At 40.4% G+C, this 21,082-nt stretch overlaps 2 protein-coding genes across 2 annotated transcripts; both read right to left on the reverse strand.

Moving 5' to 3' along the window:
- Window positions 1–4,024: 4,024 nt before the first annotated feature.
- chst6 (carbohydrate sulfotransferase 6) lies at window positions 4,025–16,167 on the reverse strand. The gene is made up of 2 exons (XM_052543566.1): window positions 16,112–16,167; window positions 4,025–5,600 (listed from the first exon to the last, which is right to left on the reverse strand). Exon 2 carries the CDS (start codon window positions 5,580–5,582, stop codon window positions 4,392–4,394), a length of 1,191 nt encoding a protein of 396 aa, XP_052399526.1. The 5' UTR covers window positions 5,583–5,600; window positions 16,112–16,167; the 3' UTR covers window positions 4,025–4,391.
- A 766-nt stretch (window positions 16,168–16,933) lies between these two features.
- Window positions 16,934–21,069, reverse strand: tmem231 (transmembrane protein 231). Its single transcript, XM_052544338.1, is given in 7 exon segments — window positions 16,934–17,892; window positions 19,103–19,208; window positions 19,540–19,621; window positions 19,740–19,883; window positions 20,032–20,160; window positions 20,245–20,411; window positions 20,496–21,069. Coding segments are annotated over 7 exon segments (930 nt in total). The 5' UTR covers window positions 20,635–21,069; the 3' UTR covers window positions 16,934–17,729.
- Window positions 21,070–21,082: the final 13 nt, after the last annotated feature.

The raw sequence follows: 21,082 nt of genomic DNA on the forward strand, positions 1-21,082 counted from the left end.
TATAACACCCCACTGCTACTGATTACATACACACCTGTATTAAATTTAGAATTGAGTTTAAAATTGTATTATTGGTATTTAAATCATTAAACGATTTAGCACCTTCTTATTTGTCCGATATACTACATTTGATATACTTCAGTCCGATATACTTGGCCTTAGATCCAAAGATAAGCTCTTCCTTCAGATACCTAAAATCTGGCTAAAATCGAGGGGTAACCGAGCCTTTGAAGTGGCCGGCCCAACACTGTGAAACAAGCTACCACTCTATATTAAATCGGCTTCCACTTTATCTGAGTTCAAGTCATGTCTTAAAACTTATTTTTTGTTTCTTTTAGCCTATAAAATGTGGTAAAATTAGGACCCAAAACTCTGCATGTAATAACCTAGAACACTGTCTAAAACTTGATGGTTGCTCTGTCAATTTTCGTCATCAGTTAGGAACCTAGGTGTGCTATTTGATCGCAATCTTTCCTTAGAAAGCCACGTTTCTCGCATTTGTAAAACTGCATTTTTCCATCTCAAAAATATATCTAAATTACGAATCCATGCATTTATGACTTCAAGGTTAGATTATTATAATGCTTTTTTGGGTGGTTGTTCTGCATGCTCAGTAAAAAAAAACTACAGCTAGTCCAAAATGCAGCAGCAAGAGTTCTTACTAAAACCAGAAAGTATGACCATATTAGCCCGGTCCTGTCCACACTGCACTGGCTCCCTATCAAACATCGTATAGATTTTAAAATATTGCTAATTACTTATAAAGCCCTGAATGGTTAAGCACCTCAGTATTTGAACAAGCTCTTTCTACATTATAGTCCTCCACATCCACAAAACTCAGGCAATTTGATAATACCTAGAATATCAAAATCAACTGCGGGCGGCAGATCCTTTTCCTATTTGGCGTCTAAACTCTGGAATAACCTACCTAACATTGTTCGGGAGGCAGACACAATCTTGCAGTTTAAATCTAGATTGAAGACCTCTTTATCCAGATTTATCTAGATCTTTTAACCTGTCTTACACATACCACACTAATATGCTTTTAATATCCAAATCCATTGGTTGATTGGAAGGTTGTTTCAGGATAAAATATGTTGATTCAGGAATATGTTCTGTTTGATGAAATCACATTCAAAATGCTTTTATGGGCTACATCTTTATACGTGCTTGAGTTGGTTCAAAGAATGTCCCAAATCACTCATTTATGAGGTTCATTTCAACAGCCCATCCAGTTAGTGGACATCAAGTCAAGAGCCCATTTTTAAGTTGCTGTAATCAGATTTCTAGTTTTTACATTCCAAAATTAACAATGAACTTTTCCTCCAGTACATAAGGCATCAATGAAATAACCAGTTTTTGAAGTTGCACCATAAAGTGTAAGGTAACCTTATTAAACAAATTAATGTAACAAATTTGCTGGTAAACATTGCGGCTTTGATATATGTGCTAGGTGTTTCCCAGAAATGTGTAGGAACTTGCAAGTGCCTGGTGGAAAGTGGAGCAACATCTCACACCAAGAACTGGGCAATCTGGTGCTGTTCACGAGGATGAGATGCACTGTAGCACTTAAAGCAGCAGGCGGAAACCCCACATACTCACTGCTATAAAGAGTCTATTTGTACAGAAATAATAGCTTTTATGTACATTATTACAGCAGGGTTTAATGAAGGTCAAAAAAAGTTTATAAGGTACATAAAGTTGGGGAAAAATGTTTTACTCCACATTGATAAGACAGAAAGTTTTTAGAAAAACCAGTGGACAAGACATCATGTTTTTACACTGAACATGCAAACAACCAGAAGACCAACATTAATTATAAACCTAGAGAAATCAAGCATAAATACTGATATTCTAAACGTGTGCCATGATTTTCTATTCCTATATAGTTTAATAACAGAATAGATTGTGATGGATATAATCAAATGTTCACAAAACTGATCACAAACATTACCTCTTGAAATGACAATGCCTCAATTAACATAATAATAATAATAATAATCATGTAAAATTAATTTAAATTATAAATAAAAATAAAAAGTTTACATTTTATCACATTAGGTTCCAAATGTCAAATATTTTATAGAACAAGTACAAGAATAATAAAAGCCATTTATGTATATGACAAACAAAGCGGTACCACAGTACTACAAAATGTAAAAGTGATTCTGACATCCAGGTTCAAAGTCCTTTTAGATATAATTTATAACATGCTGTTTTACCACAATCAAACAAAGTCATGAAAAAAAAAAAAAAAAGAATTATTCATAAAACAGTGTCTGTATGACACTTTACCAATACTTCTTTCACAATGGTTAACGGCGGCCAAGTACATGAGAAAAAAAGATGAAAAAAAAGGCCATAGCGATAAAATTTCACTCTAATTAGTATATACATTTTCACTTTGTAGAGCATGTTACTTTTTAAAAAGCTATTTTAGATCAATATAAAAGAATCTGAAGAGCCCAAAACATCAAATGTAATTCCTGCAATCATCTAATTTCAAAATTATTCAAGTATTTAAATATCTACACATTTAAGAGCAGATAAACATATGGATGAGAAAGATTAGTTATTTTTTCATATGTACTGTATATTATAAGTTTATATTCTTACAATTACCTTGGCTAACATTAAACTTGTAAGAGCACACTCTTGCTCAAGCAGTTTGGTAGAAACTGGTGATTTTCAAATGGGTATCTTTGCTTTGTTTTCAAGTGCAAAATCTCAATATCCTCAAAACGAGTTAAATTGACATTCTAAGTGATATTCTGTAATATATTTTAATGAATAGGTGTGTATTTTGTCTTGTGGAACTGGCTTATTATCTCACTTGTTTTACATGAAAGCATAATTGAGTAACTCAAACTTCTTATGTTCCCCTGAAATGCAAAAAAATCTCTTGGTCTATAAAATGATAGCAACAACATTTTTGGCCCTTGCAATAAATATGAAAAGAATAAACAATATTTTAACCAAGTAATATTGCTAACCCAACTGTAGGCTGTTCACCTAAATGTCCTCATAAAAAAGTCAGTATTAAAAAATTCCCATAATTTACATATTCATTATACATGATGTAAGATTTTTTTTATATTAAAATATCCAAAAACAACTAGAACAGTGTTAAATATTTTGTTGACTTGTGTACTCACATGATCCCAAATTTTTAGAAGAATGTTTAAATCCAGAGAAATTAGCAATTTTAACTAGTGATATGGACCTATGCATAGTGTAATTGTGTTGCCTGCCAATGACGTCATAACCTCTCGATTTCTGTTTTTGTTTTGTAGAATACATGGAAACACCAAAGACACTTTAATATGTTGTGTTTTAATAGACCGGTGACGACCACACAGAGTAGCATTATAACAGAACTTTCAAATGTATAATAAAACAGTCCTACTTTACACCACATACGTACGACTGGAAGGAGTGGAAACGGTCGACAGTGGCATAATAAAAGCTCTGCTGCTTTTGAGCAGTTCATCACGCTCGTTCAGCGGCCTCGTTTCGCTTCGACAGATTTCAGCCTCACCATGCTTCATTCTACTACATTAAAAAATCATTAGCTCATGCATGAACATGGCATCATAAAACTCAAAAAATTACATGTTGTGCCTTTCAACTGTCGTTTATGAAACCGATTTAATCCAGATTGATTTGTTAGGTTATTTCAAGTCTATGTTTTGGACTTTAATCCCTGCTTTCCTTAGCATATTTGATGAAACAGTCCCCGAGTTTATAGCTAATAAAACTCTTAAAATAGCACAAGACTAACATCAATCTAAACATAAAATCAAATATGAATTACTTCCTAGTTGGGACCCCAATGTTCAACCCCACTGTCCGGTCTTCGATTTATCAGTTGATCCTGGAAGGTGTGATGAGCTGGTTAAGGTGTGTTTGTGTCAGGTTTATCTAAACTCTGCGAGACAGTGGGTCTCAAGGAGCAGGAACTCCTTTATTCACAATGATGTGGATATTCAGCTTTATGCGATCAAAGTCTGTTTAAATCTGTAGATAGCTAAATGGCATTTTAATGTGACACTTATACAAGAAACACACAGCCCTGTTATAGTTCTGATTCAATCTTCATCTACAACATCAAAATGAAATGCAAATTATTTCTGTAAACAAAAACAAAAAACACCATAGTTTCTTTGTCGATAAATAAAACTTAAAGTTAATTATTGGATTTCTTCAAAAACATCATCCAGTGTTAAATGTTGTGTTAAGAAGAGAACAGCGCTTCATTGCTGTAGTGTCCTCTTTAACAGAGGAATGTCCAAATTCTCTGCTGTTCCCTAGGACACATTTGTATGAAGCGAAGGAGAACAAAACTGATGCACAAATGACACACTTTTATGCGTTTGATCACTGGAACGTCTCTATACTTTAGCAGTAGTGCTTTTAGAAGGTAGCCAGCTGAAGTGATTCTGTTCATTTGGTTTCACCAAGTCTACATCCAGCAGCTTCTGCTCTTCCTCACTATCCACTGTTTTATATCCAAGCAGAGTCATGGCATCTTTGCAAACATCCTGGATGTGCTGGACTTTTTCAAATGATAAGGTGGTTCTCCAAGCCAAGGAGACGTCCTCTGCATTTCGCGAGGTAATCTTGAAGGCATCACTTTTCTTTCCCTTGCCCCTTCCATGAGTGATGCGGTAGATCCACTCCTGCAAAGTTTCGGTCATGTCCAGCCCTACAAACTCGTACATGGCTTCGATCTCGGCCAGCGTGTTACGCACTAAATCCTCATAACGTATCATTTTGTAGCGTCCCCGTAGGAAATCGGGTGGCTTTATCATGGCGGTCTCATAAATGCGCATATGACTGCGGCAAATCTCCTGCAAGACCTGATACGGCTGTTCATTTTCCGGAAGGTTAGCCTGTTCAAGTACTATGGCGCTATCTTGCACCAGGGCTTTGAAAGACTTCTCTCGGGAACGAAGCACAGCTCGTGGGTCACGAACTAGATGAATGATGCGCAGATTCAGAGTGGGGTCCCGCAGTAGTGGGAACAGTGACTCCAGCTCAAAGAAGCGCACCTCTTTTAACACCACGTGGCTATAGGACCGACACGCTGCCTCCGCGAGCTTCAAACCCTGCGTGTCGCAGTTCTTCTTGCATTCTTGCTCATTGCTGATCTCGTCACGAGCTGTGAGAAAACATGCGGGTGGAGAGCAGAGTGCACGACTGTGGCTCCACATGAAGAGTTTGGAGACGTTACATGGCTGGGGGATGTAAGCGTCCATTACCGACATGTCGCACTGAAAGACACTACGAATCATATCACGCACTGCCATTCGTAAGCTACGTGCACCTGTTTGCTTTACAGACATCCACACGTGCCAGCCTGGCTCCATCAAATAAAAGACATCCGGATGCTGGTTAAACACCTGTCCCAGGAATGATGAGCCAGACCTCCAAGACGACAGCAGCAGCACATGCACCTTGCCCTCAGATAGAGAGTTTTGAGACGGTGGACGGCTGTACCATCCGTACAGAAGCACCACTGTAACAGCCTGAATTAGCAAAAGGCTCAGCACAGTGGGCTTCGACACTCTCCACCGCAGCATACTGTCAACTTTATTCACCTGCAAAAGAAAGCACATTCATGCTTTATTGTCTGCTTCATGTACTGGCATTTTTATATGGCAAAGTAATATTCTAAATTATATTAAAATTAAATTTATGCATTAAGCAGATGCTTTTATCCAAAGCGACTTACATTGCATTCAGGCTAACAGTGTTCCCCAGGATCCGCTCTACCACTTGAGCTACAGTTACAGCTACAGTTCTAGTTTTAAATGATTACTTATAATAGCTTTAACCCTGTAAAGCTGGGTTTTTTAACATTTAGATGAAAAGTCTGCATATGTGATTTATTCATTATCAAATTTATTTATTTTTGTTAAGAAAAAAACAGAATTTACTTTCTAAAAAGTAAGGATTTCACAGCAAAAAGGCAAATGTACTACTACAACCTTAACGTGGACATTTTACAATTATACCAAAAGGCATTTTACTTGGTAAAAATGATAAACATTAGATTAAACCAGTAGTGCTCAATTCCAGCCCCCCCCCCCCCCCCCCCCCAGCTCTGCATATTTTGCATGTCTCTCTTTAACACACCTATTTCAGATAATAATTTTGTTAGAAGTGAGCTCCGTGCATGAACTGTGTTCCAATTGATATGGTCCCTACACAGTGTTCATTGCTTCCTACACCCTGAGTAGGGAAAACTGTTAGATTTTACTTCACTTCGGAACATTCATTTATGGATTTGTGCTGCACAACGTCTTCACACTCGGACAAGTGTTACATTATATAGCTCGGTAAATAAATAGAATTTAAATTCATGTCTTGCACACTTCAATGCACTTTGTGTCATGAGTCTGGTTCTTCTCTCTGATTCGTTTCACCTGTTCTCTCCTCTAGCCCGCTTGCTATTTAATGTTCCCTGTTTTCTTGCCATTTGCCGGATTAATTCGTTAGAGTATGATGCTGGTGGCTATTTACGAACCCTGCTGTATCCGTCTTGTCTTGTCGTGTCATATTCCTGTCATCAGGTACAGGTCAGCTAAGCCATTTCACTGTCTATTAATCTCTCTTATACTCTGTGTCCAGCCCTCCCGCTGTCGATGATCACCCTGAGCTGTGCTCTATGCATTGCTGCCGCTCAGTACGTGGGGACGAGAGGTCTAAGATCTCCTAGCCGGTCTCCCTGATTATCTGCTGCATTCCAGCCACAAACAAGAGTCACGAGAGAGCTGCTGACCCGTTTATAGGGGACCTTCTTCTGAGTCTGTCCTGTTATCTTTTCTATAGACTTTTGCAATCTACCTGTGTTCCTGTTTAAAGATACTATTTATCTCTCCATAACCTGCAGCTACCGGAGTTCCCGTTTGAAGAGACTTGTGATCACCGCTCTCTCAATAAACTCGAACTTTCATTTGCATTTGGATCCTATCTCTTCCTTACTACAGAATAATCCGGCCAAAACTGATGGATCCAGCTAACGAGAGAACCATTCACACAGCTGTCGAACTGCAAAGTGATATGTTAGGAAGACAAGATGAGGAACTCACCACAACTCATCGTGTAGTCGAGACGCTGGCTGCTCAACTATCTGATTTATCCACCCAGGTTCAGTTGCTCCGGAGAGATCCACCGCCCCCCTCCAAGGTCGCCTGACACACCGGAGCCACCTGTCAATAATCCCCCGTGCTATAGTAGAGAGCCCACTCAATGTCACTCGTCATCTATGCCCGTGAGCGAGCCCGGGTTGCCTATGTCATTTCACTTCTGACTGGGCGTGCCCGCAATTGGGGAACGGCTGCGTGGAAAGCAAGGGCGGAATATTCCATGCGCTTCGACACATTCAAGGATGAGATGTTGCGGGTATTCGACCGTTTGGCCCATGGTGAGGTGGCTTCCTGCTTGCTTTCTTCACTCCGCCAGGGAGGACGATCCGTGGTGGATTACTCCATAGAGTTCCGTACTCTCTCGACCACCTGCGGTTGGAATGAAACAGCCCTTGCGGCTCGCTTTCTGGAGGGACTTAGAGCTCATGTCAAAGATGAAGTCATTGCCTGCGAGCTGCCTACGAGTCTCGACCCACTCATTGATCTCGCGATCCGGGTGAAAAAAAAAAGATTTGATCTTCGTCGCCGCGTCAGAGGCGCTGACCCATCTCCATTCCTGTTCCAGAGCCAATGCAGCTCGGCAGTCTGCGTATCTCTGCAAAGGAGAGAGAACGACACCTCGTCAATCACCTCTGCATGTACTGAGGAGCGGCCAACCACTTTGTTTCGAGCTGCCTCGTAAAAGCCAATGCTTGCCAGTAGAAGAGGGGGTACTGGCAAGCGCAACTTCTTTGATCTCCTCATCCACGTCCTGCACAACCGTTTCAATAACCTTGAGCTGGGCTGGTACCACTGTTTCATGCAAGGCTTTAATAGACTCAGGGGCTGAGGAAAATTTCCTCGCCGAAGCTTGGGCTCGAAAACAAGGTATTCCTTTGAGGAGCCATAAACAGGCCATACCCCTTTTTGCCTTAGATGGTAGCCCCTGCCCAGTATCAATCTTCAGTCTATCCCTTTAGCTCTAACTGTTTCAGGAAACCATCATGAGACTCTTTCCTTTTTAGTTTTTCATTCCCCTTATTCCCCAGTAGTTCTAGGTCACCCCTGGTTAGTCAGACACAATCCCCACTTTGATTGGTCTTGTAATAGTATTCTTTCATGGAGCCTGCCTTGTCATGTCAACTGTCTGTTATCCGCTAATCCTTCTGTTTCCCCTGTCTCTGTTTTTCAGGAGGAGCCAGCCGATTTGACTGTGGTTACAGAGGAATATCATGATCTGAGGGCGGTGTTTAGTCGGTCCCGGGCCACTTTTCTTCCTCCACACCATCCCCATGATTGCAGTATTGATCTGCATACTACTGATGATGTGTCCCAAATTTACATCTTTCCCATATCTGAGGTACAGCTCCCACGCCACTCTTAACATCAAGGCAAACATCATGTGCATACCATCCATTGGCACAATGGACAGTTTAACATCACGTCCCGTGTTTTTTTGATTCTGAATATCTGGACTTGTCCAGTGACCGCTGTGAACGGACAGCTGATAACATAGGAAAGTCTGTGTGACAGCTTGGAGAGACTGCTGACTGAAGGGAATAAAAAAAAAAAAAAGTTCCCAGTGCATCAGTACCAGTGTCCCTGAGGAGGATAATACAAGCACAGAAATGACGGTGGAGGAACCCACTCAACCACAGAGACCTCCCAAGGAGGAAAAGATCAAAGGGCACAGACCGAGTGTGAAGTGGCCCAAAGCTGTTGAAAAGAGAGAGTGGGAAATAGTCAACAACGACCTGACAAAAATCCTGGAGCAACAAGTGGGCACAGCAGAGAAAAAGCTGGAAAGGATGGGTGACATCATCTACCACTATGGAGAAGAGCGCTTTGGAGTAAACACTAGGAGAAGCAACAAAGCAATATCAGCACCAGCCAAATCCAGGAGGCAGCAAGAGATCGAAATTCTGGTCAGAGAGAGAAGGCAGCTGAGAAAGCAGTGGAAGAAGGCCTCTGATGCAGAGAGAGAGGGTTTCATGCTACTCCAGGGGGACATCAAGTGTCGGTTGGCAACCTTGCGAAGAGCAGAGAACCTGAGGAAACTTCGCAAGAAGAAGGAACACACAAGAACACGGTTCTACAAAAACCCCTTCAAGTTCGTTAAAGATCTCTTCGCTAAGGAAAAAAGCGGAATCCTGAAAATTCCCAAGGAGGAACTGGAAGAACATCTGGAAAAGGGCAACCATGACCCAAAAAGGCACGAACAAATAGTTATCCCACATGATATCCCACCTATTCAACCTCCCGAATTCAATCTGGAGACTGGCCCTCCAAAATGGAAAGAGGTAGAGAGTACAGTATGGTGCGCAAGATCAGCATCAGCCCCTGGGCCGAATGGAGTACCGTATAAGCTCTACAAGAACGCACCAGATGTGCTATGCTATCTTTGGAGGCTCATGAGGATAGTGTGGCAGAAGGGAATAATATCTAGGGGGTGGCGAAGGGCTGGAGGGGTGCTAATTCCCAAGGAGAAGGATGCGACAGACATTGGTCAATTCCGGCCAATCTGCCTTCTCAACGTTGAGGGAAAAATATTTTTCAGCGTGATAGCACGGAGGTTGTCCACCTACCTGGAGAAGAACAAGTATATTGATACATCCGTACAGAAGGCCGGCATTCCTGGGTTCTCTGGTTGCTTGGAGCATACCAGCATCATCTGGCATCAGATCCAAGCGGCGTAGAAAGACAAAAGAGACATCCATGTCATCTTCCTTGACCTGGCTAATGCCTTTGGATCAGTTCCCCATAACCTCCTCTGGGAATCCTTCAACTTCTTCCATGTTCCATCATCTGTCACTAGTTTAGTAAAAGCCTACTTCGAAGACCTGCAACTGTGCTTTACAACAGCCGACTTTACAACATCATGGCAGCGCGTAGAAGTAGGCATCATGGCAGGCTGTACAATCTCACTCCTGGCCTTCACAATGGCCATGGAGGTCATCATCAGGGCTTCAAGATGGGTGGTGGGGGGTGAGCGAACTAAGAACGGGATCCGCCTTCCACCTATCCGAGCATACATGGATGACATGACCACTCTGACCACTACTGCAGCATGTACCAGGCGGCTACTTGGTAAACTGCAGGAGAACATCAAGTGGGCCCGGATGAAAATCAAACCGAACAAGTCACGAAGCATCTCAATAGTTAAGGGACAGCTTAAAAATGTGAAGTTCTGTATTGGTGATGACCCAATACCAACAGTAACAAGCAACCTGTCAAAAGCTTGGGTAGATGGTACAACGCAAGCCTCGGGGACAAAGACCAAGTGCAGCAAGTAAGGCAGGACATTACCAACAGTCTGGAAGACATCAACAGTACCCTACTGCCAGGGAAGCTCAAGCTCTGGTGCCTGCAATTTGGACTTCTCCCTCGGGTAATGTGGCCACTCACTATTTATGACCTCCCAATAACAACGGTGGAGAAGATGGAGCGAACCATGACTTCATACATCAAGAAATGGCTCGGCGTCCCACGCTGTCTGACTAACATCAGCCTCTATGGCAAAGGGGTCCTTGAACTGCCTATCACAAGCCTCACCGAAGAGTACAAGTGTTCTAAAGTGAGACTCCAGATGACTTTGAAGGACTCCAGAGACCAGACCATCAGCAATGCCGTTCCACTCCTTGTAACCGGACGGAAATGGACACCATCTGACGCGGTGCAGCAAGCTACCTCAGCCCTGAAGCACAGTGACATTGTAGGGCATGTCCAGTTGGGAAGAGGAGGCTTTGGCCTTAAGGCAAGTAAGCCAACTTGGCGTAAGGCCTCAAAATCAAAAAGGAGGAAAATGGTGGTCGAGGAGGTGCGTCGTCAGGAGGAGACGGAAAGAAGCGCAAAGGCTGTCTCTCTTGTCAAACAGGGACAATGGATGAGGTGGGAAGGTCTGGAGAGGAGAAAGCTTAGCTGGAGGGAGCTCTGGGAAATGGAGGCAAGCAACATCAGCTTCATCATCAGAGCCACCTATGTTGTGCTCCCATCTCCAAAAAACCTCAACCAGTGGTATGGCAAGGACCCAACTTGTGCCCTCTGCCCAACTCCAGCGACTCTTAATCACATCTTGGCCGGTTGCAAGACCTGCCTCACACAAGGTCGTTACACCTGGAGACACAACCAGGTCCTCAAGAGTCTGGCAGCAGCTCTTGAGAGCCAGAGGAATACCACTAACTCCCTGCCCCTGAGAGCAATCAATTCCATCACGGCCCCAACCTTCATCCGAGAGGGACAGAAAAAGCCCAAACATCCCCCTACCAAAACAGAAGCTGGATAGCTAGCCATGGCCCGGGACTGGAAGATGCTAGTTGATATTGGCCAGCAACTAATCTTTCCACCTGAGATTGCAGTCACCACCCTCAGACCAGACTTGGTTCTCTGGTCCCCTTCATTGAAGACTGTTTACATCATAGAGCTCACAGTCCCATGGGAGAATTCAACGGATGAGGCCTATGAGCGCAAGAAACTGCGGTATATAGAACTGGCAGCAGACGCTCAACAAAGAGGATGGAAAGCGAAAGTCTATCTGGTTGAAGTGGGATGCAGAGGTTTTGTGGCTTCTTCTACCATCAGACTGCTGAAAGACCTTGGCATCCATGGACAGGCTCTGCGACAGACAATTAAATCAGTCTCTGAAGCGGCCGAAAGAAGCAGCCAGTGGATATGGATTAAAAAGAAGGACCCTTGTTGGGCTCAAAGAGCATCAACATGACCCACTCACTAATCCCCCCCACTCTATAACCCACTTGAGAACCCAGGTCACAACCCTCCATGAAGAGGGTGAACAAGGTATGCGGTCAGCTCTAGGCTTGACTCAGGGAAGAGGACGCCTCCTGCCTTGCATATTCCCGTGGGCTGCGCCATTTAAACAACTAGGCAATTTTCATGATTGGGTATGGGACACAAGCTCAGGTTTGATCACCCTGTTGCTGGCCACCTTTGATGAGGGTGTTTAGTATTGAAAGGCCGAAACACCCCATGATTCAAAGGCATACTACTGATGATGTGTCCCAAATTTACATCTTTCCCATATCTGAGGTACAGCTCCCACGCCACTCTTAACATCAAGGCAAACCTCATGTGCATACCATCCATTGGCACAATGGACAGTTTAACATCACGTTCCGTGTTTTTTTTATTCTGTTACCCGGTACTTCGCCTCCTCGTGGTAGTTTGTATTCTCTAACAGGTCCTGAACGCAAGGCACTTGAGAGTTATCTGTCTGATTTGTTAGCCTCCGGTACTATTGTCACTTCTTCTTCGCCTGCAGGTGCGGGGTTTTTCTTTGTAAAGAAAAAGGACGGCTCTCTTCGACCCTGTATCGATTACCGGGGGCTTAACAAAATTACCATTAAGAATCGTTACCCCATGCCGCTTATGGCATCCGTGTTCAAGCTTTTACAGGACAAGAGACAGAGTCCAACGTTCCCTCCGTTCAGGCTTTTATTAAATGCTGTAAATGTACCTGGAGACGGGTGATAGCATCTCTGTGTTGTTCAAGGGTTCGCATTCTAAGAAATGCAAATAAACGTCATGTCAAGAGTCCTAGGTATGTGTGTGGTCAAAGAGTGTGGCTTTCCACTATCAATTTGCCTCTTCAGGCACCGTCTCGTAAATTAGCTCCCCGCTTTATCGGACCTTTTCAGATTTCCAAGGTCATCAATCCTGTCACGGTAAAGTTGAGGCTTCCTCCTAAGCTCTGGCGCATTCACCCGGTTTTTCACGTATCCTGCATAAATCAGTCGTATGCGTTCCTTCTCGTATTTCCGTTCCTCCTATTCATGCCGTGGGCACGTCTGTCTACACTGTACGCAAGATTCTTGATATGCGTCGTCACGGTCGTGGCCATCAATTCCTAGTGGATTGGGAGGGCTACGTTCCTGGGGAGAGAAGCTGGGTCCCCTCCCACGACATCATTGATGATTTCCTTCGGAACCGCCAGGTCCCTCCCTCGGGAGCGCCAAGGGGCGCTCGCTGAGGGGGGGGCACTGTCATGAGTCTGGTTCTTCTCTCTGGCTTTTCCTTTCCTTTTCCCCCCTCTGCTGGTCACTACCTCACTCTTTCCCTTTTTCCCTCTTCAGCTGATTCTCATTAGCTGTTATCTCGCTTATTCGTTTTACCTGTTCTCTCCTCTAGCCTGCTTGCTATTTAATGTTCCCTGTTTTCTCGCCATTTGCCGGATTATTTCGTTAGAGTATGATGCTGGTGGCTATTTACGAACCCTGCTGTTTCCGTCTTGTCTTGTCGTGTCATATTCCTGTAAACAGACTGGTACAAGTCAACTAAGCCATTTCACTGTCTATTAATTGCTCTTCTACTCTGTGTCTAGCCCTCCCGCTGTCGACGATCGCCCTGAGCTGTGCTCTATGCATTGCTGCCGCTCAGTACGTGGGGACGAGAGGTATAAGATCTACTAGAGGGTCTCCCTGATTATCTGCTGCATTCCAGCCACAAACAAGAGTCACGAGAGAGCTGCTGACCCGTTTATAGGGGACCTTCTTATGAGTCTGTCCTGTTATCTTTTCTATAGACTTTTGCAATCTACCTGTGTTCCTGTTTAAAGAGACTATTTATCTCTGCATAACCTGCAGCTACCGGAGTTCCCGTTTGAAGAGACTTGTGATCACCGCTCTCTCAATAAACTCTACCTTTCATTTGCATTTGGATCCTATCTCTTCCTTACTACACTTTGAATGGAACATATATGTTTGATTTCGAACTGAACTCATGGCGGAACAAGAACAAACATCTGAAGCCATACACACAAAATGTGCAGAGCAGGGGGCGTGAGGACTGGAATTGAGAACTGCTGGGTTAACCTATCTTCCTTAATTTATTTTTTAAAGTGATACAACTCTACTTCGCAATTTTACTTTTCTACTTTAATGTTTGCATGTTGCCAAATCACAACCTGCTGCTGTTTTTCAATCCATCCTGGAGTCAATCTTATTCATGCAGAGCTCGTAACAGTCAACTCACAGCCAACACAATTTATCTTTATCTGAATCACCAGCTGTTTCTATATCCAAAACTGATGTCGAAACATTGGTGCATTGCTTATAAATGCAAATGAACAAAAATAATAATCTAAAGTGAGTCTGAATATCAAGGGAAATCACATTTACTACTTCTGGAAATACTTGAAAGTAAGAGGTGAAACCAGGAACAAAAAAAAAAATCATAATAATAAATTAACTTACCAAGAGCCAAATGGGAGTACAATTAAATTTTTGAGGAGTAAATAAAGTTTAATTACAACCAGATGTATATTTAAATAAAAGCTATTATCAACTTAACCCCTCCTGAATCAAATCTAAGAGATAAAAAGTCCACTAAAGCAAACCTCAGTCACGCTTCGGTCACACACCTAACAACTACCACAGTGAAAAGATTTGCCATCAGATTTTCAGCCAGAAAAAAAGTCTGGCTTCTGCCAATCGATATCTATTAACAAATAAGGTGAAAGAAGTATACTTCAAACTTCTTCACCGAATATACCCTGCTAAAGATTATTTAATTAAATTTAAAAAGGATATTGATGTTAGCTGTAGCTGGCAGAAACCAGAGACAGCTGTTCATTTATTTTGGCACTGCCCTTCTGTGTCTTTTTTTTTTTTTTTTTTTTTTTTAGAAGAATGTGCTTGATTTTATTGTTAGATATGTTGATGGAGATTTCATTTTAGAGTGGAAAGATGTTCTTTTAGGTATAACTGTAAACTCCAAAGATAAACATACCTGCATTTATTTTATTTTATTTTTATTTTATTTTATTGGCAAAATTTCATATACATAAATGTACATTTTCAGGTAAAAAAAAAAAAAACATGTTTTATAGCATTTAAAAATTAGGTGAAATACTATATTGATTCTATATTGCCCTCAAGGAAACAAAAAGCTATTCGAATTTTGCAAGCATGTACACTTCTTAATGTATTCCTATAATTTTGTTTACATCTTCCCCTAGCATTATTTTCTTGTATTGTTACTGTATGTTTTATATGATTGTGTAATTCTGTGCAATAAAAAAATAGTGTGGCCGAAAAAAAAGTACTACATTTTAAATGGATCATACTACAAAGCTTGCAAAGAGTGCTCATAATAACCCCTTAAATGATGTCACTATTAAGTTTGTTTAGAGTGTATACACTAACATACATCGTGTGAGCATTTGCATATGTAATGTACAATTATTCGCCAACATATATATTAGCGAATAACTCAAAAGATAAATTTGGTGCATAAAATAAGCTTTTAAGTGGAAAAAAAAAGACTATAGTCAATAGCTTCCGTGCGTCAGAAATTAATACCGCTATTGTCTCCATTTGGCTTGTGCGCATTAGAAGACAACACCTCTTCTGCCACAACCAATTGTTTTTCGCACATAAACCATGGTTACCGAAAACTTTAAAAATATTGCACGAGACACAAAGGATAATTTGATGATTTTTATTAGCTACTTGGTGAAATATCTCTTTAAGAGCTTTGTTACACCTGACAAAGAGAAACAGGTGGGAAACGTAGTGTGATAAATGAGTAATACGATCAGATTTCGTTTGTTTCCCATGTGTGGTCCTTTACACTTTCCCTTTTCGTAGTAATAAAAAAAACATTTTATTACAATAAAACAAAAACAAAAAAAGTGACTTTTACATTTACTTTGAGACAATTTTGAGACATTAGAACCAATCAAACCAACAAATCCTTTGTAGCGATTCATCATTTGAGCTAACAAGTGTTTCTACAATATAACGTAATTATTAAAATAATATTTTTGTAAGGTCTAAATGCTGTTAACATCGCCAGAGAATATAAACATGTTATATTAGACACATGTGACTTCTATTGAGAAGTGACACTCCTATCACAAACAGATCATTTTAAGAGTCACTTGAAGAAATGTCGAAAACACATATTTTCATGTAATAGCCTACCTTATGTCTATAGTAGAGGCTGCATATTATTAAATCGTGCCTTACCTTCCGTTCAACAGTGCGATCGGATTCAGGGACAAGACCTTTATGCTATAAACTCTAGAGGGGGGAGAAACTTTGAGACGTTGCCTTTAAGTGTGATTGGCAAGAGGTGGGCGGAGCTATCAGGCTCCAGTAGTAGTAGAGGTCTGCTCTTGGACAGTCCAAAGCTCTCCATTGACCTTCTATTGCAGGAAGCTGGCTCCTTGTCATTTCTGACTTCTAACAAAAACAGAGCAATGCCTAAAGCTGCTATGTGACAAGGTGTACAGTAAACAAGCTGAAAAACCCAGAACTACGTTTTTATAAGCTGTCACTGGTTTAGCCAAGTGACCTTTATTTTTATAGTGCTTTTAACAATACAGATTTAATATAGTTAACAATCTATTTCACACAGAGTACCGGTTTTTATTTTTTTGCAGATATCAGCTTGAACACATTTAATAATAATTTGATACAAGTCATTCAGTCATTAACAAAGTCAAATGCTTTGTTGAATGAATCTGTTCAATCTCAATGACTCACTCATTAACAATCACTTGCTGTCACCTACTGGGTTTTAATTTCACATTTACACTATTTTTGCATTTGTAACTGCAGTTTAAATGCATCCATGTCCCCCCTGAGAAATACATCTAAATTCTCTTTTAGATGCAGATTGCAGAAATGTTTTCTTATGTTGGAATAAAAGACACTAAGTACTGGATGATGTCCTTCTCATTCTTACCAAAAAATACAAAATGGAAGAAAGGGTTAAATCTGAACACAATCTTGCTACTCAAGCTGTGTATGTACATTTTTTATATATCTACTTAAGTACAATAAATATCACATACTTTAAGACTTTTATTCAGGTAATATTAGAAACAGTGACTTCAACTTTTACCAAAGTTATTTTCTGGTTTGAGAATTATACTTATTTTATTTGAGTATGGCTGTCTTGAGTACTTTATACAGCACTGCCACTACTCCATTGTGTAAGGAATAATACAAAGCTCATTTAAACGTGCACAGGTGTGATGCACCTATGTTTACTTAAAAAAAACTACAATTCTGTACACTACACAAGACACACATTGTTTTCCAACTAACATAGCTATATCTGAGTTTCCTAAAGAGTGAATATACACCAACTAAATCTATGATAGATATAACTATAAATTCACAGATTCATAAAGCGCTACATGTGGTACATTATGGACGAATGAAACAAGAAAACACTGCTGTCCATGGTGCCAGATTTGCTTGATCTCATTGGTGAGAACCAACCAAGACAAGATAAGTACGTGTGTTTCCTGGGAAACATATGATGTGCTTCTGTTTGGTTTGAGTCAACATTAGTTTAACACCATTTTATTGACAGGTATTCCATGTGTTTTCTTTTTACTGAAAATAATCTTCCAGATGATGTTTATCACATTTGGTGAAACATGAAGTACTTTAAAACCAGTAAAACCAGTGATTCCACACGCATCCTGGTGGGAGTTTCTTATGAATGCACTTGAACTAAACAAAGAGAGCTACAGTTTGTATATAGGAAAACTTTAGCAAACACAAGTCCTCAAAAACAAATGAAGGTCCTCATAACTGCATAATTAATATAAATAAAAGCACACAAAAGATGTCAGGAGCTGTGTTGTTTAAATGGCGCTACTGCGGTGGCTGGTAAAACCTGGTTTTGAAAGACAAATGTTTGAATGTGCTGGAAAACCCAAAGAAAGATGAGCAGGACGCTGACATACTGAATCCAGGCAAACTTGATGGTTTCGCAAAAGCCCGGCCGATAGGTAGAAAAAACAGTTGAGGATTAAACTTGAACTGATCAAATAAAACATGAGTGGAGAACATAGAAATCAGGGTGTTTAGGAAGTGACATGTGCAACTCAAAGTCACTTCATGTGTCATGAGAGTTTAAGCTCTAGCCACAAATTAAAAAGTATAAAGCAGCAATTTCCAGTCAATGTGGTTTTTTATATTAAAATCATGATATCTGAAAGAAACGTTCATTTTTTTTTTGGTATCAGGATTTAGTTGTAGACCAGATGGTTGATGTTCGTAACCATGCATTAAGCAAAAAGAATTTGCACTATATGCCCTCAAACAGAGAATATTTTACAACAAAGGGAAAGTTTCCCCAAAAATTTAAATTCTGTCATCATTTACTCACCCTTATGTTGCTCCAAAACAGGAAGTCTCTTCTGCTCACGATGGCTGCATTTATTTGATCAAAAATACAGAGAAAAACACTAATATTGTGAAATATTATTACAATTTACAATTTTTATTTTAATATACTTTAAAGGGGTCATATGATGTTGCTAAAAAAAACATTGCATCATATGACCTCATTTTATATGTACTGTATTTAGCACATTTCTGTGATCAAAGCATCATTACTCCAGTCTTCAGCGTCACATGATTCTTCAGTAATCATTCTTATTTGCTGATTTATTAGCAAACTGAAAGCAGCTGAGCTGCTTTAATATATATTTTTACTTTTTTTCAGGATTCTTTTGATGACTAAAAACCTAAAAAGTAAAACAGCATATATTTAAAATATAAAGATTTTGTAACAATATACACTAACGTTCAAAAGTTTGGGGTCCGTACATTTACTTTTTTTAAAGAAATTAATAATTATATTCAGCAACAACATGTTAAATTGATAAAAAGTGACAGTAAATACTTACATATATTGGTTAGAAAAGATTTATATTTTGAATAAACTTGTTATTCATCAAACAATCCTGAAAAAAAACATCACAGGATCATGTGACATTGAAGACTGGAGTAATAATGCTGAAAATTCAGCTTTGCATCACAGGAATAAATTATATTTTAAAGTATATTCAAATGGAAAAGGTTTATTTTAAAATGTATTAAAATACTGTATTTTTCTGTATTTTTGATCAAATAAAGGCAGTCTTGATGATCAAAAGAATCTCTCTCTCATTTTATATATTATATATAAAAAACACACGTAAATGTAAAGGATATGTAATAGTTTCTTCTGGATAGTTGATCTGTGCGCTGATCTGGAATGGAGATTTTACAGCTCTGCCCAGCGTCCAGACGGGAATGACTCCGGAGAGATGAGTCGTCACTGTGTGTGAGAGACAGAGAGACTGCTGGGAATGAAAGCTAAAACAAAAGCAGCCTAGCAGTACCTGAAGCCTACCCGAGAACCAGATAATACATGCTTATCATTGGTGGACTGACATTTGACAGAACTGAGTAGGTGATGATCTCAGAAAAAAGCTCAGGACGTTCAAGAGTAAATATCAGAGGATGCTACCAAAAAATACAGCCTAGAGTGAATACAAATCAGCTTTTTCTGAAAGCAACAAGGTGCAAATAAAGAAGACAAGACAAGAGAGCCTCTGGACATATTCATAACAGTAATGAAACAACACATTTGTTTGGCTTTGTCTTACGGTTTCTCTGCTGGTAGAGTCTAATGATGTTGGTCAGGTCATATGTACTCGCAAACGGACTGGATCCATTGATCACTGATACCTAGCAATGGAATAAAAAAAGGCAATCAGTCAAACTGGCGTCCATCATCACATTAATCTTTATGTAGGTCATAAGTTGATAAACATGGTTCTCCTGGGGCTTGTTTAGATGTAATCACATTGTAGGTACTATGTAAGCCTCGGTGTGGAAGAGGAGTTCGCTGGTTTAACTTCAGGTCTCCACAGATGAAGAGCTGAGATCCTGGGACAGGCGAGGAATGCTGCACAAAGGCAAGCGTCTGCATCACAACCGTATACATTCGCTAGACAGATGGACAGTTAGACACGCAATCAGAGAGCTAGATAAGCCATACACAGAGGTATAGACAGAGAGAGAGCAAGAAAGATATATAATAATACTGAACGAGTAGAAATGGGGCATCTGATTTGTGTAATGCACTGAATACACACAAACAGCTGGTATGAGAAGGTAAGGAGGAGCTGAACGCCAAACATCTGTTCTTCTGGCTTGAGTGGGATGTTGATCTGGAGCACGAGGAAGTCAGATTTCCCATCCTGGTTTCTGTCCTCCTCCTGGACCTGAATAGTGAACAAACCAGTGAACTTTCAATATGCTTACAGAGTTCACTATTGCTTTATTGCAAAAAGGTTTTAATTACTCACAGAGACAGATGGGATGCGTAAACTATTTCCGATCAATCGATTAAAATTGGGAAATGTGCTCCATGCTATATAACTGCCTGCTGTGTCTGTGGCTCCGATCACAATCATGTCATACTGGAACTGAATGACCGGTTGTTCTTCATATGTGCTCCTCTTCAGCCAGAAGCCTGTAAACAGCAACAAGCAGAGTCAATTATGTGTCAAGTGTTTGGAATTTGGAAATAATTTGCTTGGAATAAAATGCAGTTTACCTTGACTTCTGTAAGCCACCAGAAGAGATTAAATATACGTGAGGCATAATAACAGACAGAGAAACAGTGTTGCTCTCGTGCAAACAGATGTTCTGTGTCTTATTAAAGCGGGGTGGGAGTAAACGTCATAAAAAGCCATTGTTGTCAACAAAAGCGAAATCCCTTTTAACGACCCATAATACCATTAAACAAACACATATTCTGTGAGAATTGCGTCCACTGTCAAATACATTAACGATCAAACAAAAGCTGATTCAGATAAATAATATTAAACTTTGGGGGGTCGAAAGTGTAGTCTACAGATTAATTCATTATTCCAGCAAACCAACAACACGCGCACTGAGTGTTTGAGGTTTCGCAGCGTCATCTGGTCACCATAGCAACAACGCCAAACTGGGCCTTGTGCGAGGTATGTATATAGGAATTATTATATATTCATTGATCTCAATTATGTCAAAACGACGAGTCTGATCACTTGGTTTCAACAATCAAATAAGTGTAGTTGCTGCAAAACATAAGAACTCGCGTACGAAACCCCGGAATCTTCCGAATGGTACGGCCCTGCTGTGACGTAACCTCGTTCTGAC

This window comes from Carassius gibelio, chromosome A25 (assembly GCF_023724105.1).
Source record: "Carassius gibelio isolate Cgi1373 ecotype wild population from Czech Republic chromosome A25, carGib1.2-hapl.c, whole genome shotgun sequence".
NCBI lineage: Eukaryota > Metazoa > Chordata > Actinopteri > Cypriniformes > Cyprinidae > Carassius > Carassius gibelio.